This window comes from Corvus kubaryi, unplaced genomic scaffold (assembly GCF_017639235.1).
Source record: "Corvus kubaryi isolate FWS band 111438036 unplaced genomic scaffold, C.kubaryi_AGA036_p1.0 37398, whole genome shotgun sequence".
NCBI classification, from domain to species: domain Eukaryota; kingdom Metazoa; phylum Chordata; class Aves; order Passeriformes; family Corvidae; genus Corvus; species Corvus kubaryi.
In genome coordinates, this window is record NW_024581137.1 from 49947482 (window position 1) to 49964227 (window position 16746).

Below are 16746 nucleotides of genomic sequence, written 5' to 3' on the forward strand. Positions count from 1 at the left end.
CAATATTAATTTTGCTGCCTCCACGTATCTTGGCCCAGAGAGTTTGGCACAGATTGAGTTTACATCTTTGATTCATATTTCTGAACACTTGCTTTCCTGCACAAAGCACTCTGCTATTCCAGTATGGTACCAAAATCTTTGTTGGCTGTCACAGTTTGAAGTAACATCACAGATATAACCTGTCTTTTTTTAATTGATAGTCACAATTAAGTGTACTTAAAACTATGCTTTTTTAAAGTAAATTTCAAAAGTTCACATCTTACCAGCTTAGCTGAATTTTGTAATTAAATTAGTAGAATTTTGTAGTAACATCATGGTGGATTATTGGAAAGATGTTTCCTTTTTACCTGGAAAAGAAAGTACAACAAAGAACCACCTTCCCCATATGTCAACACCCTCTTTGACTCACAGTAAACCTGCTACTTAAGCTGCTTAAGTTCTTTTGCTTTATATGGACTAATTAGGTCAGGGAAAATGGCATTAGTTTAGTTGGTGAATGATGGGTCATGTCAGGGGAAATTAGTCTTTGCCTTGAGATAGTGTTGAGAAGCTGATGGTGAGATGCTGATGGTGAACTCTTCAATTAAAACTGAGGGGTCTGAAAAATGACAAATGCGTCCAAGGTCTTGGCCTCTTATTCCCAATGAAAAATAATCCTTGATGCTTGTCTCCCTGTAAAATCACAGATCTGTTAACTACTTTTACCTCTTTCCTAGTCTCTATGCACTTCTTCTTCTGCTGTGAGGAAAAAAAAGTCCTTATTTTTAGCCCTTCTTATGACATTGTTTTTCCCTGTTTTCCTACTTTTTGACTGATTTCTATGTGAGCCTGAAAGCTGACAGCATGGTCCCAAAAGTCTTGCTTACAGATGATGAACATGTCCAACCACTGGGCTTTACATGGAGAGTGTTGCTATTGAGAAAAAAGGTTGGAACCTGCCTTCAGACTGCTTATATGTAAATTCATACATTCAACAGAGATTTAAAAGCAGCCCTTATTTTCCTCTTCCTACACAATACTATGTGGAAGAGTTTTCTTGCTTGCATGCATATGCATAGGTATGTTAAATTTCTTATCGACATGAGTAAGCAGAACAGAGGCATGATTGGAAATGGTTTTGGTGTGCTACAGTAAGCACTACATTCAGTGTTTCATACTCCAGGGACATTAGGCTTAATTTTGCACAGTTCCACAGACTGATAGTGAAGTATAGATACCATATATAAAGTCAGAAAAGTGCCTTCCATGGGGAGCTGTTATGCTTCATCTTCTATCTCACCTTTAATATCAATTGCCCTTGAATTTCCTTATGTTCAAAACTTTTGCCACATCAAAGGTATTTTGCTGTTTTGTTTTGTTGTTTTTTCTCAATGTGACTGGTAAGACATTCATAGCTGGCAAACCAAAACAAGTTCTATATCTGTTAGTTTATATCTATATGTAGCTATATATATATCTGCATCATCTATATCTATAAATATATATTTGCCAAATTATATATGTTCCAAGAGAAATCAATACGATTTAGAACTTTTGTCCTTTACATATCCGTGTATATAATGGACCTATATTTATATCCACTGCTAAGTGACGAGGAGATTTTTGATTGCAAGACACAATATCTGACTCTCATTTTTTTCCAGAACTCTGTATAGCTATTTATGTTGTGAAAGCATATCAGCAAACTGATCTCTAGGAAACAGTAATGCTGTTCGTACTCTTTTGCAGCTAAAAAAAAAGTTAAGCTACTTTAACACTTGTCATAAGTATTTTGAGTAAATTTAGACTAGGAAACAATGTTCTTCTTGTAAAGAAAAAGTGATAATTTCATGCCCTCTCTCTAGGAGAGCTTGCTGAGTTATAATGGCATACATCCCCCTGTCCTGGAACAGATTCACCTTGTCATAAACTTTAACATCAATTAAGAATACTGTGTTTTCTGTAAGGAATGGAGCATCAACGTGTATGTCTTCCTTCAAAAAGCAGATGCTCTCCATGAAGGGAAAGCTATCTTTTAGGAAAAATTAAAGGTATAAGCACATGTGTTTTCATGTATGCAGCTAAATCAAGTGCTTATGTTGTTTTGTGATCCAGAGACGCTGATTAAAAATGTATTGAAGGACCTAGAGAAACACCAAGTGAATGTGGAGAATCTCAGCTCAACAGAATTGGATGAGATTGCTGATACAATCGCCACTGCAATTCAAAGCGTTGACATTCAAGAAGAAACAGAAAAAAATGCTGGAAAAACGAAAGACAAAACAGAAGCACAGATGAAGGAAGGAGATGCTCAAGGAAGGGCAGATATTCACTCTGGATTAATGGAAAACAGTGTTAATATACCAGGTATTAATTTTAGAAGTACAGCAAAAGACAGCTACCCTGATTTTCCTCTATTGCTTCACATTAGTGCTATACGTCAAAAAATCAGTTTTAAAGAAGATTGGATGGAAAGTTTCTGTGTTTCCCAAAAGGCTGCAGACTTTTAAAATGTTGTTTTCTTTTTACAGCAGGTTCTTTATTTACCAAAAAAACCCCTGTTTGGGAACACTTGGTCTTCAAGCTTTACAAACAAGATAAACCTACACACCCAATTATATTGAAATAAGAATTGCTTTATGCTGTGTGGTCTAATTTACTGTTCTTGAAAATGAGATGTTTAAGCAAAATGATAATGGAAATTATTATATTACAAGATATATTTCAAAATATGCAGAGAAAAAGATCTGTTTTACGGAAAATCATTCTTTAACATGCCACAGTTACTTGCAGAAGAAAATCTGTGACAAGTACAGGTACAAACCCACTCGTTCCCTTTCCTGCTTAGGGAATAAGTAGAGGTATGGTTATTTGTTTCTGTCTGCACACACATTTTCCTGGTGATGCAGATTCAGGAGCCACAGTAATTGCCACTGATGAGTGGATACCACAGTGGAACATAAGTTACTGCTCATCCATTTTCTATTTTAGAAATGTTATAACATCTGGTACACCAGAAATGTATACTGTAAGTCATAAAAAATGATTTTAACTGTCTGTTTTCATGATATACTGAAATCCTTACTAGTTAGGGATATTCTGGTTATTGTGATTGCCAGATTTTGTTGTAGATTAAAAGGAGCAAACTTGAGGATTTATCTTGAATCATGCTGAGAAATATGAATAACACTCAGTTCATAAAGCAAAAAGCCAGTGTTACTTGATGGAGGTTAAGGATGTGACTGGATATTATCACTATAGTTAAACTGTAACATTATTTTGGTGAAGGATATCTTTTGAAATATGTCGGTTTTTTACCACCAAAATACATATGAGGGAAATATATGTTTCCTTTTCTTTACTGTAAATGTCCATTCAGCAAGCTAGAGCCATTTTATTCTGGTTTTTCTCTCAGATATTGGTAAACTGATATGATGATTTGACACTTAATTAGCAAAATAACACTATTACATTGGCTCTTGAAGTACTCTGTCTATTGATCTTGCATTCATTTGCTATCAAAGTGGGGTTAGAATAACAATAACAAATTATACAGTGCTCCTTATTCTGCCCTTTTCGCTTTGATGTCTCAATGTTTAAATCACATAAAAAGGCCACCACTAAAAAGCAGCCTATGAGAAATCTTTGGTTTGTATATGATGTTTGCCCTTCATAACTATGTATTTGTGCTTTTCTTATTCTACAGACAATGGGGTGCATGAAGCCAGTGAGAGAACTGATAAAGAGGTAGAGTACCAGAATTTTAACAAAACAAGTGTTCCATCTCAGAATATCAGGTTTCTGTGCAGCGAAAGTCAAACACTTCGGAAATATAAGACTTGCTCTGTGTTTTATGTGGCTATGATTCAATACCACACATATATACTGAAATATTAAATGAGCATTTATTTAAAACTTAAGGAAAATGAGTTTTGGTGTTCAAAAGCAAAATCAAGTCCTTTCCCCCCCTTTCTTTAATTTGTAAATAGACAGAATTCGTAATAGATTCGCAAAGTTCGGACAAATTCAGGATTTTCCCCAAATCAGTAAATTCTAAGTGTTGAGATTGAGTCCTTGAAAATTATTTTTTTCCCTGTCCTTTGGCTCTTAGTTCTGAGGAACATACGAACCCTTGCTCAGTTAATATCACTGGTTTTCAGAAGTAAGTGAATGAGTAAACATACTCCCTCTGAAGGCATGTGTGGGGCAGGAGGGTAGCTGTGTTTCAAAATTCTCTTTCCTTGCATAGGATCTGCCATTCAATTTTATGCACTGCCAGTAATTCATTGAACATCAGAGGTATTTCAAAAGCTCTAGGCATTACATTTCGTATCCTAGCTAGTAACATCAAAATTAGCATTTTAATCCAGATTACTTATACAATATTCTTTCTGAGCTTTGAATCATATCCTATGGACTGCTGTCCAATATTTAGCCATTTTTGAGGTATATTCATCTTTCTTTTTCTTGGTTTCGTGGAGCAGAAAAATGTCAAAGGAACATTTTTAAAAACTGTGTGAAACTTCTCCTACTATATACTCTATCAAAAGCTAATACTGCAAGACTCATAGACAGGCAAATCCTCTTGTGTTCACAGTAGAATCTCTTCAGCCCTTCTACCAAGCAAGGAAAACACAAACATGGACAATGCGGCAGGAGCTTTAAACACCTACATGAAAATCTTCAAGGAATGAAGTGCTGTAGTCACAATAGACTTACAGAGGATCCCATGTATAGATTTCTTAGTGACCATTTGAATAGGGGGTATTTGAATAAAATTTATTGTGACACGGAGCACAAAGTGCCCATTAGCCATCATTTCCTCCCAAATTCTTGGCTGAAATAAAGTTATGTAATGAAACCAGCTAATGAGTTTTTCCAGATACCTGTTTGGACTTTGGCTCATTTGCTTATTGTTTTGATTTATTAGACAGATTTTTGTGTTCTGTGATCATGTGTTTAGCTTGTTGATCACGCGCATACAATTTGTCACCATTTCTAGAGATGAAGAAGGGAAATAGAATTGGTCATATTTCCTGTTCCCTTTCCTGTGTTATAACTTTGAGACCCAAGAGGAATGCAAGTTTCCAGGCCCGGGCTTAGGCGTATTGATGGACATTTATATTTTTTCTCCTTTTCATTAACTTACCTGATAACAAAGTTTTATTTTCATCAATATTTAAACACACAGACACATGGAAAGGATTGGAAAAATGTGGTGGCATAATTTAATGCTCTTTTATTATTACTGAATAAACATCCTGTTCTTAACAGTCTAGCAACTTATAGAAATTAAGAAAATGACCATGTAACAGTTGTATGAGTAGACTCCATATCAATAAGAGTTTGAAAAATTATATCCAGGTTTGGTGAGTACAACTTCCTGTGCTTAGTTTTAAAAATAATATTATTCTTTTAATACAGGAGAACACCGCAAAACTAATTAGATTCTTGAATGAGAATGCATTACCTGAAAATATGCATAAAACCCTTATTCCTGAAGAATCTACAAAAACAGAAACCAAGAAATCTGAAGAAACTGACTCTTCTTCCTCAGAAGAAACAAATGCTGGTGTGGAAAACGTAAAAAGTGAGACTTTCTCACGGGAACTGACAACTGCAAAGAGCAGTGGATCTGACTCCAAAGACCTGAGCCAGACCAGCTACTGGATTAAGAATGCTTTAATGCAGGATGGAAACTCCTATGAAAAGCCTCAGAAAAACACAGGACAAGGCTTACAACTTGAAGTGAAGTCTTCTGAGGAGAAAGAATACGGCTATATTGTGACAGTGAAAGAGTAAGTACAGCAGCCAATTTGAATGGCATTTTTAACTGGGGAAAAGATAAAGTCATTGCACCTGATGAAATATGAATGTACAAGAGGAAAATGCCACAGGCCTGATTTTTAATACATCTGAAACTGTTTGGAACCTGTTCAGTACTTTGATGAAAATACAAGCAAACAGTTCAGTTTTCTTACAGTTGCCTTTTCTCCCTTGCGAGAGACATTAAATTTGTAGGTCTTTTGCTTAGACCTCTCTCTATCTTCTCATGTTCTAGTGACCTTCCAATATGTCAGTAAGTGTGCTTATGGTTAGGATGCGAGCTTTAAATATTTGACTTGAAAGTAGTCTAAATATCAATGCCTGAATCATTCTTTCACAAAAAACGACACACAATAATAAAGCACAGTGTTTTCTCTGTGGTTTCATTTTGATCTGAAAATAACACATATAGGAATCCAAACATCACATATACAGCTAGTTTAGAAAGAAAGACCTAATGATTTCTGGTCATGCCACTAATGAATTTGACATTTAATACTATACCTTCAAAAAGACAGCTTGAGCCCCCTAATGATACAAAGTTCATTAAAGGAACATTTGGGATTTTAAAACCATGTAGGCACTTTTACATCCTTCTTCCCTCTGTAGAACAATGTTATATTTGATTAGCGATCCTGACTCCTCTTCTGTGAGAAATTGGGAATTTCTAGGATGAGCTTACAAATCACTGCCCAGCATCACAGAGAAACTGAGACAGAAATTTCTTTAGCATGTATTGATTCTTTTGACTGTCTTAAACTTATTAATGGGATTGAAGGCAATGGGATTGTGAAGGATTCTTGTTTTTACTATACTGTGTTGCATTGAAGTGCATGTGGCTGCATACTAGAAACAGACCAGAAATTGATGGAATACCCTTTAACTGCTCCTCTTTCTTCCTGCCTAGGAATGCTATGTGAAGCAGTAGAAGATGGTTTTTCCCCAGCTCAGCACTACTTTCCTACTTCCCCCAGCTCTTTTAACTCACATCAGTCTGAAGAACTCATTTATTCCAGAGTATCTTAATGACACCATCTCCTTTGACTATCCAGACTTATTTGGCTCATAAATGCTGTAAAGCTTAGAACTGTCAGAGCTCTGTGAAATGGAAGACGTTCTGAATCTCCAACCTGGAGATTCTTCACTGTATCATCTTACCGAGTTTTCTTCCTAATAGTCTCTCACTGATGGGTTTTCCCTGAATTATGTCTATTATTATTCTATGAAACTTGCTGAAGAAGATCATTTGTCCAAAGATTCTTGGTTCTAGAGGAATCCATATACGCGAATATAATCTACCTTACCATTTTTAATACCAGAAAAACAACAAGTACTTTTCTTATATACTGGATTATTGCAACTTTAATAACTGTGGACAAGATGCTCTTAGATAGCTAAAGAGACAGAAGTTCCATCTTTTACTGGATGTGGGCGAAAACATAGGGCAAAGGATGAGAAGAAGACTGAGGTACTAAATGCCTTCTTTGCCTCAGCCTTTAATAGTAAGGCTGGTTGTTCTCCAGGTACCCAGCCCCCTGTGCTGGAAGACGGGAATGGGGAGCAGAATGAAGCCCCCATAATCCAAGAGGAAATGGTCAGCAAACTGCTACATCTCTTAGACACACATAATCCTCTGTGGCTGGAAGGGATCCACCCAAGTGTTCTGAGGGAGCTGGCAGAAGTGCTCACAGAACCTCTTTGTATCATTTACTGGCAGTCCTGGCTAACCAGGGAGGTCCCTGGGGGCTGGAGGTCAGCAAATGTAACCCCATGCACTAGAAGGATGGAAAGGAGGATCTAGAGAACTACAGGCCTGTCAGCCTGATCTTGGTGCCTGGGAAGGTCATGGAGCTGATCATCTTTAGTGCCATCATCCTGCATGTACAGGACAACCAGGGGACCAGGCTCAGCCAGCATGGGTTTGTGAAAGTCAGGTCCTGCTTGACCAACCTGATCTCCTTCTGTTGACAGCGTGACACACTTAGTGGGTGAGAGAAAGGCTGTGGATGTGTCTATGCAGACTTTAGTAAAGCCTTTGGCACCATTTCCTACAGCATTCTCCCTCAGAGTCTGGCTGCTCATGGCTTGGACTGGTGCTCTGTTCACTGAACTGGCTGGATGTTCAAGCCCAGAGGGTGGTGGGGAATGGAGTTACATCCATGGTTGTAACTCTGGGTGGTCACAAGTGCATTCCACAGGGCTCAATACTGAGGCCAGTTCTGTTTAATATCTTTATTGATGATCTGGATGAAGGGATCAAGTGTGTCCTCAGTCAGTTTTCAGGTGGAAACCAAGTTAGGAGGGAGTGTAGGTCTTCTGGAGGGCAGGGAGGCTCTTCAGAGGGAAAAGCCTCAACTTGCACCAGGTCATGTTCAAATTGCATATTAGGACAAACTTCACAGAAAAGGTTGTCAAGCATTGGAACAGGCTGCCCTGGGAAGTCACCATCCCTGGAGGTATTTAAAAGGTGTGTATGTGTGTCACTTAGGAACATGATTTAGTGGTGGACTTGGCAGTGCTGGGCTAACAGTTGGACTCAATGATCTTAGAAGTCTTTTCCAAGCTAAATAATTCTATGATCCTATGATTCTAGTTGGTGCTATAGCTGACATTTACAGGGAGACCAGTTCCCTATTAGCTTCTGAGGTTTTGCAAGTATGATTCAAGGAGGTGTTAACACTGCTGCAATGAAGTCCATGAAATCTAAGATGCCAGCATTTAATTGTGCCACAAACCAAAGATAAACATTTCCATCTAATAGTTGAAGGAGAGATTTGTGATACTTTACAGATTTGTCAAAATGGCAGTCTGATTGTCAACGGCAGGAACAGTAGGTCACTCCTGCTGTGTTTGTCAAGTGACCTTTCAGATGGTTGCACATTGCAATCCATACCAATCCATATTATCCATCAGTGCTAAGGTTTGGAATGAATTGACAGTTTCAATGTAGAAAATTGTCCAGCAAACCCTCCACTGTGCTGCTTCAGCAGTTTATTATTCTGAGAAACCAATCAAATTGGTGATTTACTTTGTTTACTCTCTTTCAGAAAATTGCTATTCTACCACTGGAGTACTTGTATAAGATTTTTTTCTTTCTCAGTGTAATTGCTTTGAACTGTTTCATTAATTTTAACTCTGAAATTCTAAAGTAATCGTATTTTTATAAAGTAATCTACAGGATGTTATTTTTATTTGTATTCTACTTTTACCATAGTTATAAAATACCTTTCTGTTATAGTTTTGATACATCAGTGTGAGCTCTCAAATCAGAGAAGTTTTGCCTTCGGACTCTTTCTAGTTTCTGAAATTCTAGTTCTTCGCATTTGGGAAACTTTTTTTTTTTTGTGTTTAAAAGCATGCCAATGCTCCCATTTGTTTGGCAGTATTTTCTCTAAAATGAGGGCCTAGATGCCACAATCAAAACATTTACATAGTGTTTAGTCTCCTGAGTGTCTCATGAGGAAACCCAAAGCCTGACTTTCCAGAATATATAGTTCTTACCACCTCCAGTAAATCTAAATGTAAGCTGCTGCTCAGCAGTTTAAATAGCCAAGCTGGCATTCAATTTCTCAAATATGAGACTGAGTAGATAGACTTAAATGCAGTAAGAAAAATCCTAGTTGAATCCTAGTTTGAAAGTTCATCTCTTTCCAGTGCTTATCACAGTCCTTCAAGCTTCAAAATCAAGTCATGCTTGCCTGAAGCCATGCTTGGACACCTAATGCAAAGCAACCTGTCCTGTTTTATGATTTTTCAGAAGGCTTGTGCTTGAAGCTTTTCTTACAAATACTAGATCACAGACAGCCCATGGCAGCTCTCTTAGCTTGTGAGGCAACTTCTGGCATTGCTGTATTAGGCAGTTCCTGGATAGTTCATGTTTTGTCATATGTTAGCTCTCAATTCCAGACTGTCTATGTAAAATTGTATAGGCTGTAAATCTGTTCACAACACGTTAACCGAGCTGGATCCTCCGTGCATGGCTCTGCCTTTCATTGGAGGTAGCTGCTATTCTGCTCAGGTGCTGGGAAAAAGCAGATCCTGTGTTCATAGTGTAAAATTGCTATGGAATATGATTAGTCTGACCCATTAAGCATGCTGAAGGGTTGGGTTAATTGCAAGTGCTTGATATTGTTTCTCCACCTTTACAAATGTGATAAATGATACTACTTTGCATATAATGATTACTTTCCTCAGGATGGCATTTGGGTTAGGACCCTGAAGCTGGGTTGTGCAGAAGTCTTGGTTTATTCCTCAAGTTTTCTGTTTTCCTTGGCAGGTCATTAAAGAATTGTATTTTTATGATCTTCATTATTTTTTTCCCTACCAGGTGGAAACATTTTAATTGCATTTAAAAATTAAATTTAAAATAAATAGGACAAATGAATCGCAATACCTACAGCAATGAAACAGGGCCGATAAGTTTTATCATTCTTAGTTATTAGAAGATTTTGGTGTTTCTTAGAAACTGAGCATTTATATTCCATGAGGATTTTCAGCTCTTTGTCGAAAATAATAACAGAATGTTCTTGTCTTTTAATACATATATTCAAAAAGAAACACTGATTTGACCTTCTCTGAATATCTCACTGTCCTTTTTGAAATCATTATTCTACTTACAAGTGCACTTTATCAAGGGAAAGGGATTTGTGCATATTCTTCACTTAATTTCTACAGCTAGATTTAAAAACTAAGAGAAATTATAAACACACATAAACCAGAAAATCTGTTGCTACTGAAGTCTGTTAAAATCACCAAAGGACAGGATTGCTGACATTAGAAAAGAAGTTAAATGTAAAATTTTTATCTCTGATTTTTTACTTCCCTTGTATAACTCTTCCCTTATATAAATAAGTTCAGTAAATGTCCATCACTGATTTTAAAGCCAAAGGTTTTGCTTGTGACAACACAGCTTGACCCCCTATCTGAATAATACACGTGGAAAATCCTTTCCTGTGAAATTACCCAGTAGGCACAATTTGGTCTTTGTGTTTCAGCACCAGAATTTGTAGAGAGGCATAATTCTAGAATTTTCTGTTGCCAGCTCTTCACACAAAATTATTCATGATCCCTAGAGTTTTCTAGACATAAAATCTTCTTTCCATCTATAATTCTTCAGTTTTCTTGTGATACTTAGAAAGTGACAGAGATCATATCCCCCATATTACTGCTTCACTGCCTCAATTTTGATATTATATATTCCCATAGGAAAATGATACTTCATGCTTCCTATTCATCCACAAGAAAATAACAGAAAAACAGTAGTTAATGTGGCTTTGTCACAGAGAGCAATAAATACTGCCTTTTATTTTTGATGTGAGTGTTCATCTTTGTATATTTTTATTATCTGTTATATGTGCAGAGATAATATGATAATCTGTTCTACTTCAGCTGCCCTTAGCTTTTGTGCTTTCAAAATCTGTTGAAATACATTGTGAGAGAACGATTCTCACCTGCTGATGTAGATCACTTTACAAGAGAAGAGTCTTTCACAGTGTCCATGTTCCCCTCCTCAAAGGGCTTTGCTTTCCCAGATGTTTTCCTCTCTTTTGGGACCAGCTCTGCATTTTTACCTCTAGAGGAACATAGAAAATTTTCTAGGTGATGTAGCTGGTGACCAGCCAATCTGCTGCATTAATGACAGTAATGGCAAGGATTCACTCTGGTCCTGATGCAATGGGCAAATCTGTGAGTGTGCCTGGAGTCCTCAGTAGCACCACAAGGACTCCCTCAGATCTCTTTTACTCCACATAGCTGAACAGGAATGACTACTGGCCTAGTTTCCCAGACCAGACATTCCCAGGCACTCCCATTCCTCTTTCCATGCCTCTGTGCTGCTTTGCCATCCTATGTTTGGGTCTCACACGCCAGGTCGTTGGAAGAGCAGCTGGTGCAGGTACTCCACAACCTCTCATTGAGCAGGTTCAGGTCACTGTGCTGACTCCAGGCTGTAGAGCTGCGCATTAAATGTGCCCAAACTAAGGATGGGGCTGTGCTTTGTTTTTATAAACAGTGGGAGTCACTAAAACCCTGAGATGCTGCAATATCTCACCATACCATATGGTCAGTACTGCTAGGATATCACAGTGCTTTTCGGGTAATTACCATTCAGGTCATTATGAAACAGTAATGAATTTTAAAGTTTTGAAATGAGTGAGAGCAAGAAAGCCAAAGATCAGGATTCCTGGTATGCAGCATACTGAATCATAATGCAGTCTATTATCTGACAGTACTTTTTCATCAGTGCTGTTCTGCCCAATCCTGGGAAGCTCAGATATAAAAATCCCATCATTTAATTTTCATGCCTTTTTTTTTTTTTTTAATTTCTTAGCTCACATTATGTGTACAAAATGGAAATACTTGACCACTAAAAATTAGAATTAAGCAATTTCACAAGTAGAAAATCAGTGAATAAATTTGAACAGAGCTTCTCTGGGCAACCTGTGCCAGCATCTCAGTCAAGAACCTCCTCCTAACATCTAACCTAAACCTACTCTCTTTCAGTTTGAAGCCACTCCCCCTTGTCCTGTCACTACAGTTCCTGATGAAGAGCCCCCCTCTGATTTCCCTGTAGGCCCCCTTCAGACTGCAGAAGCCTTCTCCAGCCTGGACAATCCCAACCTTCTCAGTCTGTCTTCATAGCGGGGATGCTCTGGTCCCTCTATGAATTAGTATTTGTGTTTCTTCAACTCCTTTTTTTAAACACTGTATTGTTGGATATTCTTTGTCATTTTACATTATACATTGGTCTGGGCTTTATGCTGCCTTGAAGGAAGATGGAAGATATGAAGGACGGGAAAGAATGAAATGTCAGAAGTGCATTAAAATGTGCATCATCATTTGTCCTCAATCTCATTTTCTAATTACTTGTATGAAGAAGTACTTTGATATGAAAGAACAGGTTTGCATTTTCAAGGCATTTTTTGCATCAGAGATTCAGGGTCCATGAACCCTGTAGCTGTTTCCGGCATTCAGCTCAAAATGCATTAGGGAGTACTTTGGTGGGGTCCATTTCAGCCTCAGAAGGGAGGGCAACACAATCATGGCACAGATTATTGCCATTATTTCTGTGCTTCTGCAGGCGACAAAGCATCTGTATGAATTTGTTACTATTAACACAGCTGGAGGTACTGAATGTTTGAAGTAATGCAAGCACAGGCTGGCACAGTGTCACACTTTGATTATAACTCCAGAGAGTTGATCCTTCTCAACTTCTCTCTCACTCTCCTGTTTCCAGGATGCTGTTATCTCCTCTGACCTTCATAGCCCAGCCACTGCCATTGATTTTTAGCAAGTGTCATTTGTGTTACAAATTGGTCTGGACTTGAATCTCTCTGTATTAAGAGGTTTAGATTCACACTTACTGGTGGTGGGAAAAGAGGGAAAAAATTACGGAAAGTGGGGATTTGCTGAGCTGTCAAAACAGAAGTAAGCTTAAAAAGGCTTTATGGCTAATAAAGCCTTTGAGGAAACAAGCATGGAAAAATGAAAGTGCAGCCCAATGCAATAAAATTGCAGTGTCCTTAAAATGATTACAATAACAGTGCTGTGAAGTCAGGCAGCTCTCAAACTATCCAGTGAATAGCTCTGTGCTTGGAAGTTATTTGGTTGCTCTCACGAATTCTGGATAAATGTGAACCATTTACAAAATTAATCATTATTTAACTTAATGTAAGACACAGACTGTGTTCAAACCAAAATAAATCCATGAAATACAGTCCTTCACAAAGTCTTTGCTGGAGATGTGTGCTTCAAGATGCATGAAGCTACACTGAAGCACAGAAAAAAGACTCAGACTCAGACAGACAAGACAGGCTGTTCTAACACCATGGACTTAAAGCATCAGTGCCCAGGACTGTCATTACAGATTATCAGATGAGTTACTCTCAGGGGCACTTCCAGACAAGAGAAATAAATACAATTGCAGTGTCTAAATGTTTTTTTTTTTAAGGCTTGGTAGGCTCAGAAAGAATTTAATGGCAACACTATAAATTTGGTATTAAAAATGTTCCCAGTAGTCCTTGCCATGGCACTTACCTCCTCTATGACCTGCAAACCCTTCTAATGTCTCAGTTTCTTCTCCATTGTATGGATAATATGTATTGTTCTTGTGAGGGCTGAGACTTCCTTTGTGTCTAGAAAAAGAGGAGTAGGAGTTGAAGAAGGCTAGATTCAATAGTTTTATACTATTTTTTTTGGTGGTTGCGAACCTGATGAGAATGTCAGATTCACGCCGTGTCTTCTCTGACAGGCTGTGTGCTACTGGGGTGGCAGGAGCACTCGCCCCATCCATGGGGGAGGGATAAATGACAAAATTCTCCATTTATTCCCTCCTCAGGCACATGCAGCATTTTTCCTTTGGATTTTGAGGTGTGTGGCTCAGATGCTGGCAGTAGCAGCTACATGAGCCAGGCTTGGTAAATGACTTTTCACATCACAGAACAGTGGTGTTGGTGTGCTAAAAAGTGCCATGAAGCAAATTCCCAGGAGACAGGAGTCAGTGGGAAGAGAGGAGTGAAAATCTGTGGTGGAACCTTGGTAAAGCTGTATTTGTTTATTGCAGTACCAAGCAGCTCTCCCATACCTCAGTTACTACTGAAATTTGCACACGGTGAGTTTCACATCAATCTATTTCATACATCAGTAGCTGAGTTTCCCATTATGTTGCTTGTTAAAATATTTACTAATCTTAGCAGAAAAAAAATTTAAAAAGAAAAAAATAGAGAAATCCAGAAGAATTAAACCATGTCCTTAAAATAAAAGCTTTCCTAGTATTGTTTACAGCTTCTCTGAGATGAAGAAGTGCTGTGATCCTGACTCTGAGACCGTATCGATGATAAGCTACTACTTTAAGCTACACATTTTAAGTCCTGGCTATTTATATCTGAGGGCCACTGAGCCTGGGCCCCCAGGAGGCAGTGCCAGGGACCCTCTCTTCTTTGTGGCAGCACCACACTTGGAAGACCCTCAGGTCCGCAGCACCTTTTGCTGAGATGCATCAGACTCTCCTGGGAGAAAAGCTGCTGTCACTGCAAAACCACAAGTTGTACCTACCCTTCAAATCAACAGGAGATAAATGGTATGCTCTTCATACTGACTTTAAGGAGAGTGAGTCACAGAGTAAGGGGCAGGGTGTCACTGCGGATTAAGAGCTGGTTATGAGATAGGAGAGAAAGATTTATCATGAACTGCTGCTCCTCAGTGTGTAGAGAGATTAGTGGTACCCCATCGGCAAATTGTCTCTGTTAGGAAGAACTATGGAGGATTTAGAAAAATTCCAGATGGATTTAAATACATTGAGGGATTAAGGAGTACAATGGAAGATGAAATTCAGCTAGAATAAGTGTGACAGAATAATAGACATTAACAAAAATAGTACTTTTGGGGAAAAGAAAAAAGAAAAAAGAAACGGTATTCTTTGAACTCCTCGTAGTCTGTGCTCTGAGGCTGTGGAAAATTTGAAAAAAAGATTTGCAATATCTGTATACATGAATCCTGCCCTTCATATGGTGGCACATATTTTCAGACTTGAAAATTTAAAAGAAAGCATGCAAATCCTGAAGGCAGTGGCCAATTTCCCAACATTCCTAAAACACAAACTAGTCTAATGCCTATCACTGAGGTCAAGAGTTCAGGAGGAGATTTTTTTTTTTTAGAAGAGAGATTTTTCTAATTGTTAAGCATATACATAATCACATTAACTAATTGTTTGTAGAATTATAACCATAATATTATTATATTTCGGAAGGAATACGCTTGCTGCAGGGTATAAGGCAAGAGGAACTCACTTCTGGTGTCTGTCTGTTCTTGGCCTAGGCTATAGTGCACGTGTGGCACATGGAAAGCGCTTGGCTGATATTATTAGTAAACACAAGGTTCATGTGTTTCATGAGATTCATGTAAGGAAAACACAGAGCCATTCATGACCTCTGGAGCCAGAGGATGAATCAGTTATATTGTTTTTCTCATGTATAATATTCTCATTTATTTGGTCAGGTGTTCCTAGCACTCCTGGGATAGAATATGTGTGTTTTGGTACTTTTTGTCTGGGTTTTAGGCAATTGCCTGAATAATGGCAATTTCATAGACACCCCTTCATCTTTCAAGTTTTCCCTCAGGTAATTTTGGAAATACTATTTTTTGAATACTGTTACCGAATAACTCTTTTAATGTCTTTTCCTCTGTCTTTCTTGATTATTAGCAGCATAAACACAACAGTGTCCAAGTAAAAAAAGAAAAAAAAAAGAAGAGAACTAATGTTTTTTGTTTGTCAAAGCATTGTTTTTCCCAGGACAGATGGATCCTTAGGTGGTCCTTAGAGAGGGAGATCCCAGCTGACCACTTCTCTTGCCCTCCCTCAGAATTTTTCCAGAATTATCTTGGACATTATTTCTTAGCACTTATCTAAGGGCTATATTGTATTTAGTGCTAGTTTTAGAAAATCAAGCAGTAGAATGTCCAAGGAGGTCTAAAATAACCTCCAGTCTTGTGCTGGTGGCTGCTGCTGAGGACTGACTCAGGGTCTGGGGTTAGCATGTACTGCTGGGAATCTGTTTCCTTCAGCATTGCTCTTCTCACTCCTTGATCCCAGCAGCAGAAAGTGAAAATTACTTTCCTGCTCTTTATCCTTTTCTCTTGACTGCTTTTAGCAGGCAAAGCACTCATAGCTGGTGTTCACCAGCCCCTTGCCCATGGAGAGGCAATGCCCAAGTCCTGGCATTCCAGCTCCTCCGCTTCTCCTTGCCAACCAGTGCGCTGAGAGAGGAGATAGGATGGGAAAGAAACCAAGCCTGACACTGGCCCATTAAGGTGGATGGTTAAAAATGCTGTAGCCACTGTCACCTGTTCCAATAGTCCCCCTCTACTGGATTTAATATTTTGTATTCATTAGAGCAAGTAATAAGCAAATAGGCAGCTCCCAGCACATCTCTAAGTTATTTTACA

At 38.3% G+C, this 16746-nt stretch overlaps 1 protein-coding gene across 4 annotated transcripts in view; it reads left to right on the forward strand.

Annotated features, from left to right (window-relative positions):
- PTPRN2 (protein tyrosine phosphatase receptor type N2) overlaps nucleotides 1-16746 on the forward strand; it is a 654654-nt gene that overhangs the window by 257202 nt on the left and 380706 nt on the right. For all 4 annotated transcript variants that reach the window (XM_042044446.1, XM_042044450.1, XM_042044448.1 and 1 more), the window contains exons 7-9: nucleotides 2095-2346; nucleotides 3686-3726; nucleotides 5404-5777. In XM_042044446.1, coding sequence (XP_041900380.1) covers nucleotides 2095-2346; nucleotides 3686-3726; nucleotides 5404-5777 — 667 coding nt within the window. The remainder of the gene's footprint in view (nucleotides 1-2094; nucleotides 2347-3685; nucleotides 3727-5403; nucleotides 5778-16746) is intronic.